Source organism: Chenopodium quinoa, unplaced genomic scaffold (assembly GCF_001683475.1).
Source record: "Chenopodium quinoa cultivar QQ74 unplaced genomic scaffold, ASM168347v1, whole genome shotgun sequence".
Lineage (NCBI taxonomy): Eukaryota > Viridiplantae > Streptophyta > Magnoliopsida > Caryophyllales > Amaranthaceae > Chenopodium > Chenopodium quinoa.
Window position 1 is genome coordinate 2041847 of NW_018745240.1, and position 15212 is coordinate 2057058.

At 39.1% G+C, this 15212-nt stretch overlaps 1 protein-coding gene across 1 annotated transcript; it reads left to right on the forward strand.

The window, feature by feature from the left end:
* Positions 1-29: 29 nt before the first annotated feature.
* On the forward strand, positions 30-14671 carry LOC110711176 (WAT1-related protein At3g02690, chloroplastic-like). Its single transcript, XM_021889557.1, has 7 exons — positions 30-707; positions 1818-1865; positions 3725-3847; positions 11303-11452; positions 13421-13592; positions 13731-13791; positions 13869-14671. Exons 1-7 carry the CDS (start codon positions 126-128, stop codon positions 13972-13974), a joined length of 1242 nt encoding a protein of 413 aa, XP_021745249.1. The 5' UTR covers positions 30-125; the 3' UTR covers positions 13975-14671.
* The last annotated feature ends 541 nt before the right edge of the window (positions 14672-15212 follow it).

The window sequence follows — 15212 nt, forward strand, 5'->3', positions numbered from 1 at the left end:
TGCTGATCACACATTATCTCTGTTGTCTTCATCTCTTGTACAATGGCAAATTACAGTACAACTTCTCAAAGTTTACTAAACTCAGATTCTTCCACTCAAGTTCAGCTACTGGAGGAGAGAGAATCATGGCGTGTACAACACCACTCTCCTCCACCCACTACCACGCCATCTTCTCTAACCCATCAAAATTTCCCAACTTTCGACCAAATTCTCACAACCCAATTCAACTTCGACCAATTTCATCCAACAAAAACCCACCAAATCTCACAAATTCCGATAAAAAACGTTCTAGATTTCGGGTATTTGTCCGACAAACAAAATCGACGAAAACTGGTGATGTTTCAGAGCAATCAGAGTCGCAGCAATCCGAAATTGAATGTATAGGAACAGGGACTGAAGTAGAATGTGTTGTTAATGAGAATTCAGAGAGAAATGATGAAGAATTAGGGTTAGGGTTAGGGTTAATTGGGAATTTGTGGGAATGGGCAGTGTTGATTTCACCCTTCTTCTTTTGGGGTACTGCAATGGTGGCAATGAAAGAGGTTTTGCCGAAAGTGGGTCCGTTTTTTGTTGCCTCGTTTCGGCTTATTCCGGCGGGGTTGTTGTTGGTTGGGTTTGCCGCGGCTAAGGGTAGGTCTTTGCCTTCTGGGTTCAATGCTTGGGCATCAATCTCTCTCTTTGCTATCGTTGATGCCACTTGTTTTCAGGTTTTTGATTTCTTGCCTTTTTTTCTCTAATTTTGGAGTTCATTTTGTTGTAAATAACAGCTTTTGTTATTGTTTACCCTTATGAAATATTGTTTTCCCTTATGTTATACACTTATACTTGTTTTTTTTTTTTGGACAGAATGTTATACACTTATACTTGTATGTAGTAACTGAGTAGTAAGTACATTCATTGTTTTTTCATGTATCTCTAATTTGTGATTGTTGAAATTTGAAAATTTGAGTTGGTTTAGTGATGAAGTTTTCATGTTGGTTGGAATTTACCCCGTTTCCATTCACTACTAGTTTTCAGTTTTTTGGTTTATGATTTAGAACTCTTGTGATAAAGCTGTATTGCCTTTATAAGTAACTTAAAATGTGCTTATCTTTAATAATCATGTTGATTATGATGATGGACAACAATAAATTGGAAGCTAGTTTATGTGTTTTCCATAATTTTGTTTATAGTTTTAAATAGAAACTGAGAATTAGATTATAGAAATGAATAAGGATAACTAGTAGGCTTTAATAAACCACTAATTACTATGCCTGTTAGAGGGTGCTACTTTTCCGGAGAGGCTTTTGTTTTAGTGTTTGTTTGGTCAGTAGGAAGTCAGTGGCAATCAAACTTCTCTTAGGTAATAGAGGCATTAATTTAACTAGCAGGATTTGTTTAATTTATGGTTCTGTAAATTTTTTTTTTTTTTTTGTAAAAAAAAAAAAGAGCGTAGTTTCATTTTACGGGAAGTTGAACTTTTTCCCTGTAAATCAGGCATGTTTGAAATAGAAGTATCCTAGGTAGATTATCTGGTAAACACATGAGAATTGGAAGTCATTTCAGTAGAAATGCCAGTTTGTGGATGAACTTACTACAGTACTACAATATTACCCATGCTGACCAAACAGGGTGAGGGAAAAAAGTGAATTACTGTCATCGATTCGATGATTGCCATCCGCAATCTACACCATGTAAAATCTTTGTCTATGGATAATTTTCTAAGGAAAGACTAAGATATCTTTATTTCAATGTATATTTTATGCAAACCGCATCAAATTTTACACACTGACGTAAATGGCTTTGCATAATGATTATCTGTTGCTGGCATGTTACAGGGATTCCTTGCAGAGGGTTTGTTGCGAACAACTGCAGGTCTGGGCAGTGTATGTTTACTTTTTAATGCTTCATATTTAGCTGCTTGACTGACTTCTTTATCTGTACAACAAATCCTTTGCTTTAATTCTTTATACTACCTTCGTTAATTTTAAGTTGCAACAAAGAAATTTTTATTCGAAGTATCTCACAAATAATACCCCTTTATTGCAACTAAAAATTAACGGGGGTAGTAATTGCTTTGCTAGGCAATGTATCTTATATGGGCCATTTTAATTCTATTTGGCTGGTTGTTTAATACTACCTCCGTTTTTTTTTTAGTTGACACGTTTTAACTTTTGCATTATTCATACACTCCTCTTTGACCGTGTTTTGCTCTTTATACATAATGAAAAATATAGTCATGTGGGATTTTGTTAGATTCGTCACGATATATATTTTCAAATTATCAACTTTTCATAATTTTATCTTATCGGCAATTAAAGATATTAATGGTTGAATTTGTGCATTGGCAAACATGACTAAAGAAATGTGTCAACTAAAAAGAAACGGAGGAAGTAGAATAAGAGCAAAAGACTGCATATGACCCATGGCCAGTTCTCCTTTTTTTGAGTACCGTGAGACTATTTGGAATATTAAGAACTCTTCCTTTTTTTTTTGGAAACCATCCATCATTCTTTTTCTTGGAGACCACACAGATCACCATGATTTAATATTAAAGCTGAATTGATGTCTTGCTCTAGGGTTTCTACTTTTTACAGTGATTATGTTTATATTATTTTAATCCTATTAGGTACAGTCATCTTACTTGCTAGCTCCAGCCTGAGGAGTCCTAAATTTCACTTGGAAAGTTGTATTAGCTTTTTTTTATTTTTTGTTTTTATTTATTTATTTATTTATTATTATTTTATGGAATTGGGGGTTTATTTATTTATTTATTTATTATTATTTTATGTGGGAATTGGAAAGTTGTAGATGTTTTGTTCAGTTGCTGCTCACAAATCCGTTATGCTTCCTTTTAAATCATTTGAATATTTCCATTGGAGAGGCTTGTCTCTTATGAGTCCTAAGTGTTTAAAGTATTAGAAATAAGTAAAAACCTTTTCTAGTTAGTTATTGCTTTCTCTGTATCAAAACGTAAACTTTGCATTCTTTTTTTCTTGGTCTTGTGTTTCTTTTATGGCATTGGTTAATAACATTGAAGACGTGATATGAAGTAGGAGGTAAGGTGAAAAATGATGACAATTTTTTAATTAAAAAAAATGGCAATTTGAATTATCTACTGCTATTGCAAAAGCTGTACTAAGTAATTCCCTTAATAATCTGCTCAATATTTTATAAATTATTTATATAAGCCACACACTAATTTCTTCTTTAGTGTTACTAATGCCTATAAGTGATACCTTTAGATCTATGTATAATCTTTCTACAATATCTCCGAGTCTCCGAATATTAGTTAACCTTCACTACAGATAATGTATTAGTATCTTAAAACAACACTTTGAAGATGTCTCATAAAAATCAACATTGTAAATTTACTAAAAATTATGGCATACGGCCTAGTATGTTTAGGAAACTAGCTAATAAATCAGCTATGAAATTCCACAGCAAAAGCATATGGCTAGGTGTAAACTCAGTGTGATGTTTCTGCCATTATCTTACAAATTAATGCCACTTCATGATAATGCAACTGTGATGCCAGAAATTCCAGCTTGGCACTTAACAGGTCACATAGCTCAACATTTATATTCACTGTGATTAAAATCATAGTTTTGCAACATAGAAGAGAATTATGATATGTTACATGCAAATTCATAGACTTGTTACTTTGTGGAATGTCAATCTTCTTGTCTCCTATAATTTGAGTAGTCTGGACGCTGGAGCTTATGACTGAAATCCATGACTGCAGGTTATAATTGACTCACAGCCTCTTACAGTGGCTGTACTTGCAGCTTTTCTCTTTGGTGAGTCGATTGGGTATGTTGGTGCTGCAGGGCTGGTGCTTGGAGTTGTAGGGCTTTTACTACTTGAGGTAATCTTTGAACAAATATAGGCTTCTATTTCCCTTGCTTGCTATACTATCTCCTTGTGATGTACTCCGTATGCTTGTATATAATATATAAACAATACATACTCTGATGGTCTGACATCTCTGACTATTGTATGAGATGTTAATATAGCTTGTTTTTGTGTCTAACTACTTCTGAAGAGTGTCTTGTTCGGTGGTGTGATGAATCAAACGGGTCAGCCCATACAAGTTTATACCCGTAGACACAAGGTTGACAAACCACAAGTCAATGGGTTGTTCTATGGTCAAGTTGCGGCAATCGAAGCACAAGGAGCAGCAGTAGCTAATAAGGAGGCAACTTGAGTCAACAAACAACAAAGGGCAAGATGACAAAACTCATTAAGAGAACTTGAGGAAAGCAAGCAACAAGCTTCTACAATGTTTTATTATGGTTTTGCCATTTTAGCTAATTGATCACATGAACCTATCCTTAGTCTTAGATGTCTTGAGTATAAGTATGTTAGTAAACTTAGCTATTAGAATTATCCAAAAATTGAGTGTTGTAGCCTCAAGCTACTTGTGAGATTGATGGCCTCTAGTCATTTAAATTAATTATTACAATAGCCAGTCTATAACAAATTGGTATCAGAGCAGTGTTCCTGGTGCCGGAAACCACCGCTCCGAAACTCCGAGCAAAAAAGAAAAATGACTCTGACTCATAGAGTGGATGAGGTAGAAGAAAAAATAGTGGGGATGGCAACCCAGATGTCCGCCGAAAGTTGAATTCTCAAGGGTCGAGTGGTGGCATCGGCCGTGAAGGCCGCCATGGAGGAGGAACGGAGGAAGATCGACGAGACGCTCACAGCCACCACCAGCGCGGTTGTTTCCAGGTAGACATGGACACTCAAGCCGCAATTGACAATTGACAAAGGAAAGGTGTAGAAACTAAACAACGAGTTAAAAACGATGGCGGGCAAGCAACCTCCTCAACAACCTCATTTATCGCCTCCGGTGGTTAACCTGGAGGGGGATGGAAGCTAAGTCCAGAGGAAAAACAGAGTACCCATTCCGGAAAGAGAAGTAAACTTCGGCATGCCAGGGTGGCGACCACGTGGTGGCTGGTGTGAAGGTGAAGGTGAAGGTGAAGGCAGAGGGGGGAGGCGCGGTGAATGGCGCGACGGAGACAACGACGGAGGAAGCTAATGGAAGCACCGGAAGTTGGATATTCCGGTGTTTAAAGGAACGGATCCTGACAAGTGATCTTGAGGGCGGAGATGTTCTCCAAATTTTACTGCTTGGTGGAAAGGGAGAAGCTGGAAGTAGCGATGATAGCGCTGGATGGACTGGCGCTTAAGTGGTACTAGTGGGAACAAAAGTGCCGCCCTTTAGTGGGGTGGCCGGATCTCAAAAGACGGCTTCTCTATGAATTCCGACCATCACACTCCGGATCATTGTATGAGCAGTGGTTGGCTTTGGGGCAAGAAGGGACGGTGAAGGAGTATTGGCGGCGCTACATTGAACTAGCCGCGCCGCTAACGGGCCTCTTCGAAGATCTGATGCTAGGCTAGTTCATTAATGGCCTAGAGAGGACCTTAAGTCGGAGTTGAGGATGTTGAATCCAACAACCTTGGAGAAAGCTATGGAGTTGGCAGCAAGATTGAGAAGAATAGAGTGTGCTTTGGGCGTAAAGGAGGTTTGGGGCTGAATCGAGTTGGGCGGCCCAAACCACCCACACTTGTAACAACGACTTCAGAGGCAGTGGGCTGGTCTTAGTCCAAACTTACGGGCTGCCAACCAAAACGCCCCAGCAAGGTCATGGACCAAGGGACTGAGTCCCAAGGATCCATCAACATGGCCTGAACAATACCACACACCACGGCCAGCTCATCGAGCTGCCCAAAGTCGTCGGCCTTGACTCGACTGCTCATCGAAGCGGAGCTCTAAGAAAGGCGAGCAAAAGGGTTGTGCTTCCGATGTGATGAAAGGTGAAGGGTGGGGCATCGTTGTAAGAGGAAGGAGTTGAGTGTATTATTAGCGGTGGGATGTGAAGAAGGCGAAGGTGGCAACGGAGCCGAGGAGGAGTGGGAAGACGGGGCAGATGAAGGACCGCCGATGGAGGTGTTGTTGTGTTCCGTAGTTGGCATATGTAACCCGAGAACAATGAAACTAAAGGGGAAAGTGAAAGGGCGTGAGGTGATAGTAATAGTGGATCTTGGGGCAACTCACAATTTCATTTCTACCAAGGTAATAAAGGAGGCAAAGCTACCGTAGACGAAAGGGGGTGAATTTGGGGTATCGCTGGGAAATGTTGATACCGTAAGAAGTAAAGGAGTATGTCAAGGGGCTTGTCTTAATTTGTCCGGTGGCATCACGAGGGTCGAGGATTTTTTGCCCCTCGGTTTGGGAAATGCCAATTTTATTCTCGGATTGCAGTGGTTAGAAAAATTGGGGATAGTTTCCACCAATTGGAAAACCCATGAAATGCGATTCACGGTAGCCGGCGTAACCGTGGTCCTCACGGGGATCCGACCCTTGAGAAAACTCATATTTCCCTCGAGGCAATGGTCCGTACCATTAGTAAGCACAAGGGTGGGCTTTTGGTTGAAATTAACCAAGTGGAACTTGAAGAATTTGAAAGTGTGCCTAAAGAAGTGGGGCTAGTGCCTACTTTTCTCAATGAGCTGCTAGCAGAATACCAAAGAGTATTCAATATGCCCCAAGTACTTCCACCACCAAGGGGGCTCGAACACTCTATTGTGTTGAAGGATGGGAGTGATCCCGTTAGCGTTCGTCCATACCAATATGCTCATGCTCAAAAGGATGAGATCGAGAAGTTGATCTGACGCCGGTATCATTAAACCTTCAACTAGCCCATTTTCAAGTCTGGTGTTACTAGTGAAGAAAAAAGATGGGTGTTGGTGTTTTTGTGTGGATTACCGGGCTCTCAATAAGGAAACTGATTGTACTGACAAGTACCCAATCCCGGTGATCGACGAGTTACTTGATGAGTTACATGGAGCAACAATCTTCACAAAATTGGACTTAAAGTCAGGTTATCATCAAATCCGGGTAAAGGCCGAAGACACTCATAAAACGGCTTTCCAAACTCATGAGGGTCACTACGAGTTTCTTGTAATGCCCTTTGGATTGACCATCGCTCCGGCCACGTTTCAATCTCTAATGAATGGCATTTTTCGACCTTTCCTACGAAAATTCGTTTTGGTGTTCTTCAATGATATCCTTGTTTATAACACCAATGAGGAAAAGCTCAAGCACCACTTGCGTTTGGTGTTAGAAGTGCTAGCAAAGCACTCACTGTATGCCAATTTCAAGGAAAGGTGGCTTATTTGGGCCATACAATTTCCAAACAAGGAGTAGCCATGGATGATGATAAGGTGAAGGCTATCCTTGAATGGGCCAACCCAAAGAACCTTAAGGAGTTAAGTGGCTTTCTGGGGCTAACTGGATATTATAGAAAATTTATATCCAACTATGCTTAAATTGCAAGTCCACTAACATCTCAATTAAAGAAGGATGCTTTCGGTTGGAATGATGAAACAAACAAAGCATTTGAGCACCTCTGAGACCGTCATGACCACGGCTCCCGTGTTGGCCATGCTGGATTTTGGAAAGCAATTCGTACTTGAAATCAATGCTTCCGGGTACGGTTTAGGGGCCATACTTATGCAAGGAGGTTGCCCAATTGCTTGCTTTAGCAAACTTCTCGGAGTAAGGGGGCAAGGCAAGTCGATTTATGAGAAGCAGTTGGTGGCGGTATGTATGGCATTCGAGAAATGGAAACATTACTTGATGGGGCGACATTTTGTGGTGAGGTCTGATGAACAAAGCCTTCGGTATATTACACAACAACGAGAAGTAGGGGGAGAGTACCAATGATGGATGAGAAAAATAATCAGGTTCGATTTTGAGGTGCAATACAAACTCGGAGCTTCGAATTGGGTCGTCGATGCACTTTCGAGGATGAATCGGGTTGAAACCCAACTCACTGCCTTAATCCACACACATGTGGTCAATTGGGCCAAGTTAGAAGAAGAGTTAGACACTGATTCATGGTAGAAGGAAATCATATTCGGCCTTGAGTCCAAGAATGAAGGGCCACGGGGATTTAGTCTGGATGGAAAAAGACTCGTGTACAAGGGAAGAATTGTTGTTCCACAATCTTCTCAATTCATACCACTGCTACTCCATAAATATCATAGAACTTCCACCGCTGGCTATGGAGGGGAAGTTAAAACATACTGACGCATCGCCATGGCCTGGTTTTGCCCGAGATGAGAAAGCAGATCGGAGAATTTGTGAGGGGGTGCGCGATTTGTCAATGGAGCAAGGTGGTCCAACAACAACCGTTGGGCCTGCTACAACCGCTTCCCATTCCATCGGCAATTTGGGAACATGTGTCCATGGATTTTATAGGACTTCCGAAATCGAATGGGGTGGATGCAATTTTGGTAGTGGTGGATCGATTCTCCATATACGACCATTTCATCGGCCTCAAACATCCATTCAATGCCTTGAAAGTATTTTGTTTGCGAAATGGTAGGCTACATGGTTTTCCGGCTACCATAGTTTCTGACCGAGATCGGGTCTTCATGAGTATATTCTGGAAGGAGCTTTTTCGGTTGCAAGGAAGTACGGCGTACCATTCTCGGACGGCCATACAGAGATCGTTAACAAGGTGGTCGAGACTTTCTTGCGCCGCTTTGCGGCTGACCACCCGAAGAAGTGGGCTTAGTGGCTGCCATGGGCCGAATATTCGTACAATACGACACCTCACTCCGCCACTAAAGTGTCGCCGTTCAAGTTGGTTTATGGTCGCGAAACACCAAAATTGAAACAACCGAACCCCGGTGGACAACCTCGAAGAGAAGTTGAAGGAAAGGGATTTGGTGTTGGATGAAATTAGAGTGAATTTGTTGAAGGCACAACAGACTATGAAAATGCATGCCAATCAAAAGTGGCGAGACGAGAGTTTCGAGGTGAGACAGGAGGTGTACTTCAAGCTCCAACCGCGAAATTGCCATCAGAGTGCAAACTCCATCCTGTATTTCTCATCTCGCAATCGAAATTGGCAGTGGGGGACACTCAAGTACACCCTACCATTCCTGAACAACTGTCCGCAGATTTGGAGCTGCTGGTCGAGCCGGAGGAAGTCCTCGAAGTCAGAAACCGAAACACAAAGGGGCACGAAACAGCAGAGGTTCTAATTAAGTGGAAGGCACTGCCACGGTTTGAAGCAACATGGGAAGAAGGGCAGGCCATAGCTGATCGGTTTCCGTCCTTCCATCTTGAGAACAAGGTGAATCTTCAGCTGGCGGGTAATGTGGTGAATCATATGGGTCAGCCCATACAAGTTTATACCCGTAGACCCAAGGTTGACAAACCGCAAGTCAATGGGTTGTTCTATGGTCAAGTTGCGGCAATCGAAGCACAAGGAGCAGCAGTAGCAAGTAAGGAGGCAACTTGAGTCAACAAACAACAAAGGGCAAGATGACAAAACTCATTAAGAGAACTTGAGGAAAGCAAGCAACAAGCTTCTACAATGTTTTATTATGGTTTTGCCATTTTAGCTAATTGATCACATGAATCTATCCTTAGTCTTAGATGTCTTGAGTATAAGTATGTTAGTAAACTTAGCTGATAGAATTATCCAGAAATTGAGTGTGTTGTAATTGAGAGTTGTAGCCTCAAGCTACTTGTGAGATTGATGGCCTCAAGTCATTGCTATCCAACTTCCCTTAATCAATGAAATACTTAAGCATTCCTCTTATTAATTGGCAATCCTCCTTAGATTAATTATTACAACTGCCAGTCTATAACAGGTGGTTCCCATGAATCCATTGTTTCTTTCCTTTTTCTATTTCAGTTCATCTCACTTTGAAGCCATGAATAATTTTTTTGGCATCGAAGTAGCTTCTGTAATGAAAAAAGAACCAATGGTTTACAACTTTACATTGGTTATGGTGTATTTTGTTTCCAAGGCCGTCTCTCATATTTAATTATTGGATAGCTTCTAAGTATCAAGGGATGAGTGGATGACACATTCAACTCCAAGCAGGCAAGTACAGAATACTTATGACCTGATTCTATCATTTTGATTGCTGGTTTCTTGCTTGCCTTTTTTTAAAAAAACCTTTTTTTTTTTTTTTTTAATTTTTTTTTTGTGGTTGAGGGTGGGGTAGGGAGGCGGAGGCGGAGGTAGTGGTAGTTTCTCTTGTTTATTTGCATATTTTATATATAAGACATGATAACTACTATGAGTGTTGATGAAAATAGAGGTGTTTCTCAAAAGTCGGTCAACGTTGTGTAACCTAGAGGAAGTTAGTGAGAAACTAGAGAGTGAGAGGGGATATCAATGAATGAAAATTAAGTAGGATGATGGTAGTAGCATTGACAGAAGCAAATCTGATGGGGTGGAGAATGATGGTGTTGCATATACTTTGTGTAGACAGAGATAGGGTAGGTGAATGGAGAAAGATAAGGTGATATGACAGGGTAGGGGCATGGGGGTTATGATATGGGTTAAAGATTTGTCCTATACTGGCATTTGCAATTTTGCATGGTATCAATATGACCTGCTTCTAATTTGATTTTTGACCTCTCTTAAATCAGATTCAGTTTCTTTCTTTTTTTTTTCTTATAATCTTTTTTATCTAACTTTAAAGTTGGAGTTAAATTTGGATTCTGGTTTGGCCTGGTTTGCCCATTCCTTTATGTAGGATCTTCCTTAGGGTGTGCCTGGAATGATTTTGTAAATTGGATGGTTGGGAACAGGGGGTTTAATCTAGAGGATTATGACGGCCTTGTCTGAGTGAGGGCGTTATTGGGATAAATGAAATTGCCACTATTCCCACTGTCCCCTTTTGTTTGGCTTATAGACAAATGTGTGCTTTATTTAAGGCTTGGACTAACATTTTGCAAGTGGATGGGTTATAGTTGTTAATTTTACTTTTAAGAGTGTATGCAAGTGGGATAAATCGTGGGGACACGTTACTATATAAGGTAATGGGCAAATTTTTTTGATATGACCGAAAATAAAATACGGGGCAAACAAATAGGGATGGAGGGCGTACCTGCTAGCCTTGGTATGTAATTGCTACTTTGCTACTGCTGCTCTACAATATTGTTATAACTATTACGTACTAGTCTTCTGGCTTAAGCAACTACTAATACTACTCTTGCTTTAGGAAACTACAATATTAATCATTTATAGACTTTGAAAACTTTAACAGAGATCATTATTATTAACCTTAAACAATCACATGTAGTCTCTGGAATCAACAGCTTCCTCAGGAAACTACTAATAGCTTACAGGGAACTACAAGTTTAGCATTTGCATATTATCCCTTAACAACCTGTTGTAGGAAACTGCTAATCTCTCTAGATCAGATTTTGCATGATTTTGGTATTTCATCTACTACTCGCTAATTATTGTGGATTTGTTTGCAATTTATTTTGCAGCTACCTGTAATTGCAATCGATGGGACTGATTTTTCATTATGGGGGAGTGGTGAGTGGTGGATGCTTCTATCAGCACAAAGCATGGCAATCGGAACTGTCATGGTGCGTTGGGTTTCCAAGTTTTCTGACCCAATTATGGCAACAGGATGGGTATGTCTTGTATTCATGCTTCATTTTCCATCATAAAATGTAATCTGGTCCTTGTTTAATGGTAATGTGTGCTGAGTTAGAAATTTAATATTCAAGAAGATCAATGGCTTTGATTAACTTAAGTTCGAATTCTTTCACTGATGAATGATTTTCTTTTGTTGCTAAAACATTTATAAACCTATTTGAATGTACAGTTTTGCATGTGTAGTTTTATATAAAACTTGGCCTAAGGAATTAAAGTTGTATGGTTTTTTTATTGTTAGGAATTAAGTTCTCATATTCCCCATGTTATTTCAGCTTATGAAGTGTGCTGTCTATACATATTCATTTGGAATGTAAATGATAGCGGTAATTTCCTATTTGGGCTATTTCTATGAAGAAGATTTTTTTATTAGGTGGTCTCATGTTACGAGACAACATGGGATCCCATTCTCAATTATGGTCACCCCAATCTGCAAGTTAATCATTTTATCACACCATAGACCATACTGCTAACTAATCATGATTCAATTCTATTGGCTTGCCTGAATATAGTGTTAATCATGAGGGTAGATTTTAATGGAGAACAAATTATCTGGAGACTAATTTAAGGGGGCATGATTTCTGGGCTAATTTTTCTTATGTTTGGGTTGAGGGCGATAGATTCACCTGTAATTCACTTTGCTCTAAATTATTAAAAATTTTATAGGAAATTCTTTTTGGTGCTCATTAGTTTTTTTATTTTTCTCAATGGTGAACAACAAAAATTCCAATTATCTTAGGTAATCATGTAATATTAGTATAGATTGTCTATAACATTAATGATTTATTTAGGTTAAATTATTTAACTAGGGTTAGATTTTTTTAATAATTAAATTATTTTAAAAATAAAACCTAACCTCCTCCCCCCACCCATCCAGCCACCTCCTCCCCCTGTCGGCGTCCAGCCTCCCCACCTCTGGACAGCGACACCCAGCAAAACTGATTCCGACCAACTAGCTGGAAATTCCAGCACTGCCTTGCTGCCATTCGAACCGCAAAACCCCAGCAAATTCAACAGCAGAACCCTGACAAATTTGACCCAAATCCAACAAATTCGACCCCAAAATCAACAAATTTGACCACTAACCGAAATTCCAGCAAATCTAAGCCAAAACCCCCCATATTCGAGCAACCTTGAGCCAAAACCCCCCATTTTCGAGCAAAAATCGACCCAAAACCCCCTAAAATACCCTGAATTGAGCAAATAACGACTGGAATTTCAAATCAAAAGCTGATAATTTCGCCCCCAAAAACCCTATAAATTTCAACCAAAAATCGGGGAAGGGGGGAGGTCGGTTGCCATGTCTGGCAGGGGAGGGAATCGGGGAAGAGGGGACAGCGGCTGGTTTTGGCAGGGGAGGGTGGCTGATCCCGGTGTGCCGCTGGTAGAGGGAGGGTGGCTCCGGTAAGGGAGGAAAGGGGAAAGGTTTTTATTTATTTATTTATTTTTTAAAAAATTATTTTAAAAAAACCAATTAAAATTATTTTTTAAATAATTTAATTATTAAAAAAATACAAAAAAACTAACCATGGTTAATAAATGATTAAATTGATTAACTAATGTCACCATTGCATTAATAATAGTAATAGTTGATTACCAAAGATTATTGAAAATTTTGCTGTTTACTAAAGAGAATTAAAAAACTTAAGACCACCATTGAGAATTTCCCTTTTTTTTAACAACTAGAAAAAATTGTTGGCCTTGTCATTTTGGGATTGGATCTACATCATCTTGAATTCTAGACATTATTCACATCATATGAAGATATTATTCAAATTGTATTTGCACAGGATGCTGTCACACTTCTGCTCATTTGTGTTTTGGTGCCTCTGCTATTTAAAATGAGAACAGAAATAGAAATTAATTAAGGCCCTGTATTTACTTGCTTCAATTGTTCGTGTCATTTGATGTTTCAATCTGACACTGAGATTCAATTTTTGTCACAGCACATGTTACTTGGTGGCCTTCCTCTGGTAGCTTTATCGATACTTAATAATGATCCTGCATTCAATGGGAGTCTTAATGAGCTCTCTGCTAGTGACTTTTCAGCACTGTTTTATACATCCATCTTCGGGAGCGCTGTCAGCTATGGTGTATTTTTCTATAATGCGACTAGAGGTCCTATAATCTTAACATCAGTTGTATTGTTTTACTAATTACTGCAACATATTGTCTTGGGGTTAATTGATGCTATTGCCTCTTTGAAACAAGCGATTGCTGTACAATCCATGTTAACTTGGGTAGTTTTTATTGCAGGTAGTCTGACAAAGCTTAGCTCTCTCACTTTTCTGACTCCAATGTTTGCTTCTGTTTTCGGGTAAGTTTATATCCATTCAACTGTCTTGCCTTCATGAGATGTCTTGTGCTGTAAATTGTGACTTGTTTTCTATTCAGGTTTTTGTATTTAGGTGAGAGCTTCTCGAATGTGCAACTTGTTGGGGCCTTTGTAACATTGGTAGCTATATACATGGTAAATTATAAGAAAAGCACTGTGGAATGAACCAGTGCATTCTGGATTTCAGTAAACCTACTTGATAAGTTCAAGAGGAAGAACATATATCAAACCTACATTTTCAAGTGTGATTGACGAATCATGTAGCTTATACATACACACACATGGGACGTGTCATCATCAAAGATTAAGTGAAAGATAATTATACCAGGTATATTACGGTATAATGTGGAAGGACAGATTTTCAAGCTACCTTGGATTGCTGGAATGAAGTGGAGCCACTTCTGGACTTGAACTCATTATCTTCTATGGTGGACTTATAGCAAGCTCAAAGTGCGCGATCTTGGATTCTCGGTATTCCTTAAATCTCTCTGTGAATTGTAGGAGTTGGGATATATGCTCCAAAGGTGGGTCGTGTATATAATTGCATTTCTCTAAGACCTACCGTAAGGATTGAGGAATGTTAGGGTTCTTACCATTATAAAAAAAAAAAAAAAAAAAAAAAATAGATGATACGAATCTGTACGTGACGAACTTCTATCTTGGTGTTGGTTATCGATTAGAGATTTCAAGTTTGATAATGAAGACTGCCTTGACTTATAAGGTGTTTATATGGATGAAAAGCCAAGGAAATTTGAACAGCTAAATAAGGTTAGGAAAAGTAATAAAACTGTGATGAGGGTTGATGTTTTGTGTTAATATTACTCTTCTTAATGAATGGAAAAAAAACATCATATTGAATGTGTATCGTAGTTTTGTATCATATTCTCCCTTTTTTTCTTTCTTTCTTTATTTTTTTTTTTAATGTTTGACTCATTTGGCTATTATTAATTAGTTTTTAGTGCATTTTTAATTTTTTTTTTTTAACTTATATTATTTTCAAATTAAGTATATAATTAATAGGAAAAATTGTGACAAAGGTCCTTTTAAAGTGACTCTATTGTCACAAAGGTCCTTATAAAAAAAAGGTGGCACTAAAGGTCCTTATAAGTGAGTTTGGTTGTGCAGAGGGGCCTTTGAACCAATTCCGGCCAAATTCCGAGATTGACTTTTGAGTTCAGGCCAAAAAAAATCACGTGCGTTGCACGTGACTTTTTAAATTTTTTTTTCTTTTTCTTTTTTCTCCTTTCCTTCTTCTACTACGAAGCAAGCCCTGTTCTTCTACTACTTCCCAAAATTTCACCTTTGTTCCATTCCTGTTCATTCACCACAGTTAATTGCTGACAGGAAGCAAGCAACCATTAATGGCGAAGTGCAATTGAGGTGGAGATTAAACAATTCTGCCA

Excerpts from the sequence above, each read along its gene's own strand:
- LOC110711176 (XM_021889557.1), top strand. The coding sequence starts at position 126 with ATGGCGTGTACAACACCACTCTCCTCCACCCACTACCACGCCATCTTC. Across the intron at positions 708-1,817 it reads TTGATGCCACTTGTTTTCAG|GGATTCCTTGCAGAGGGTTT; the intron begins GTTTTTGATTTC and ends GGCATGTTACAG. Across the intron at positions 13,593-13,730 it reads TTTCTATAATGCGACTAGAG|GTAGTCTGACAAAGCTTAGC; the intron begins GTCCTATAATCT and ends TTTTTATTGCAG.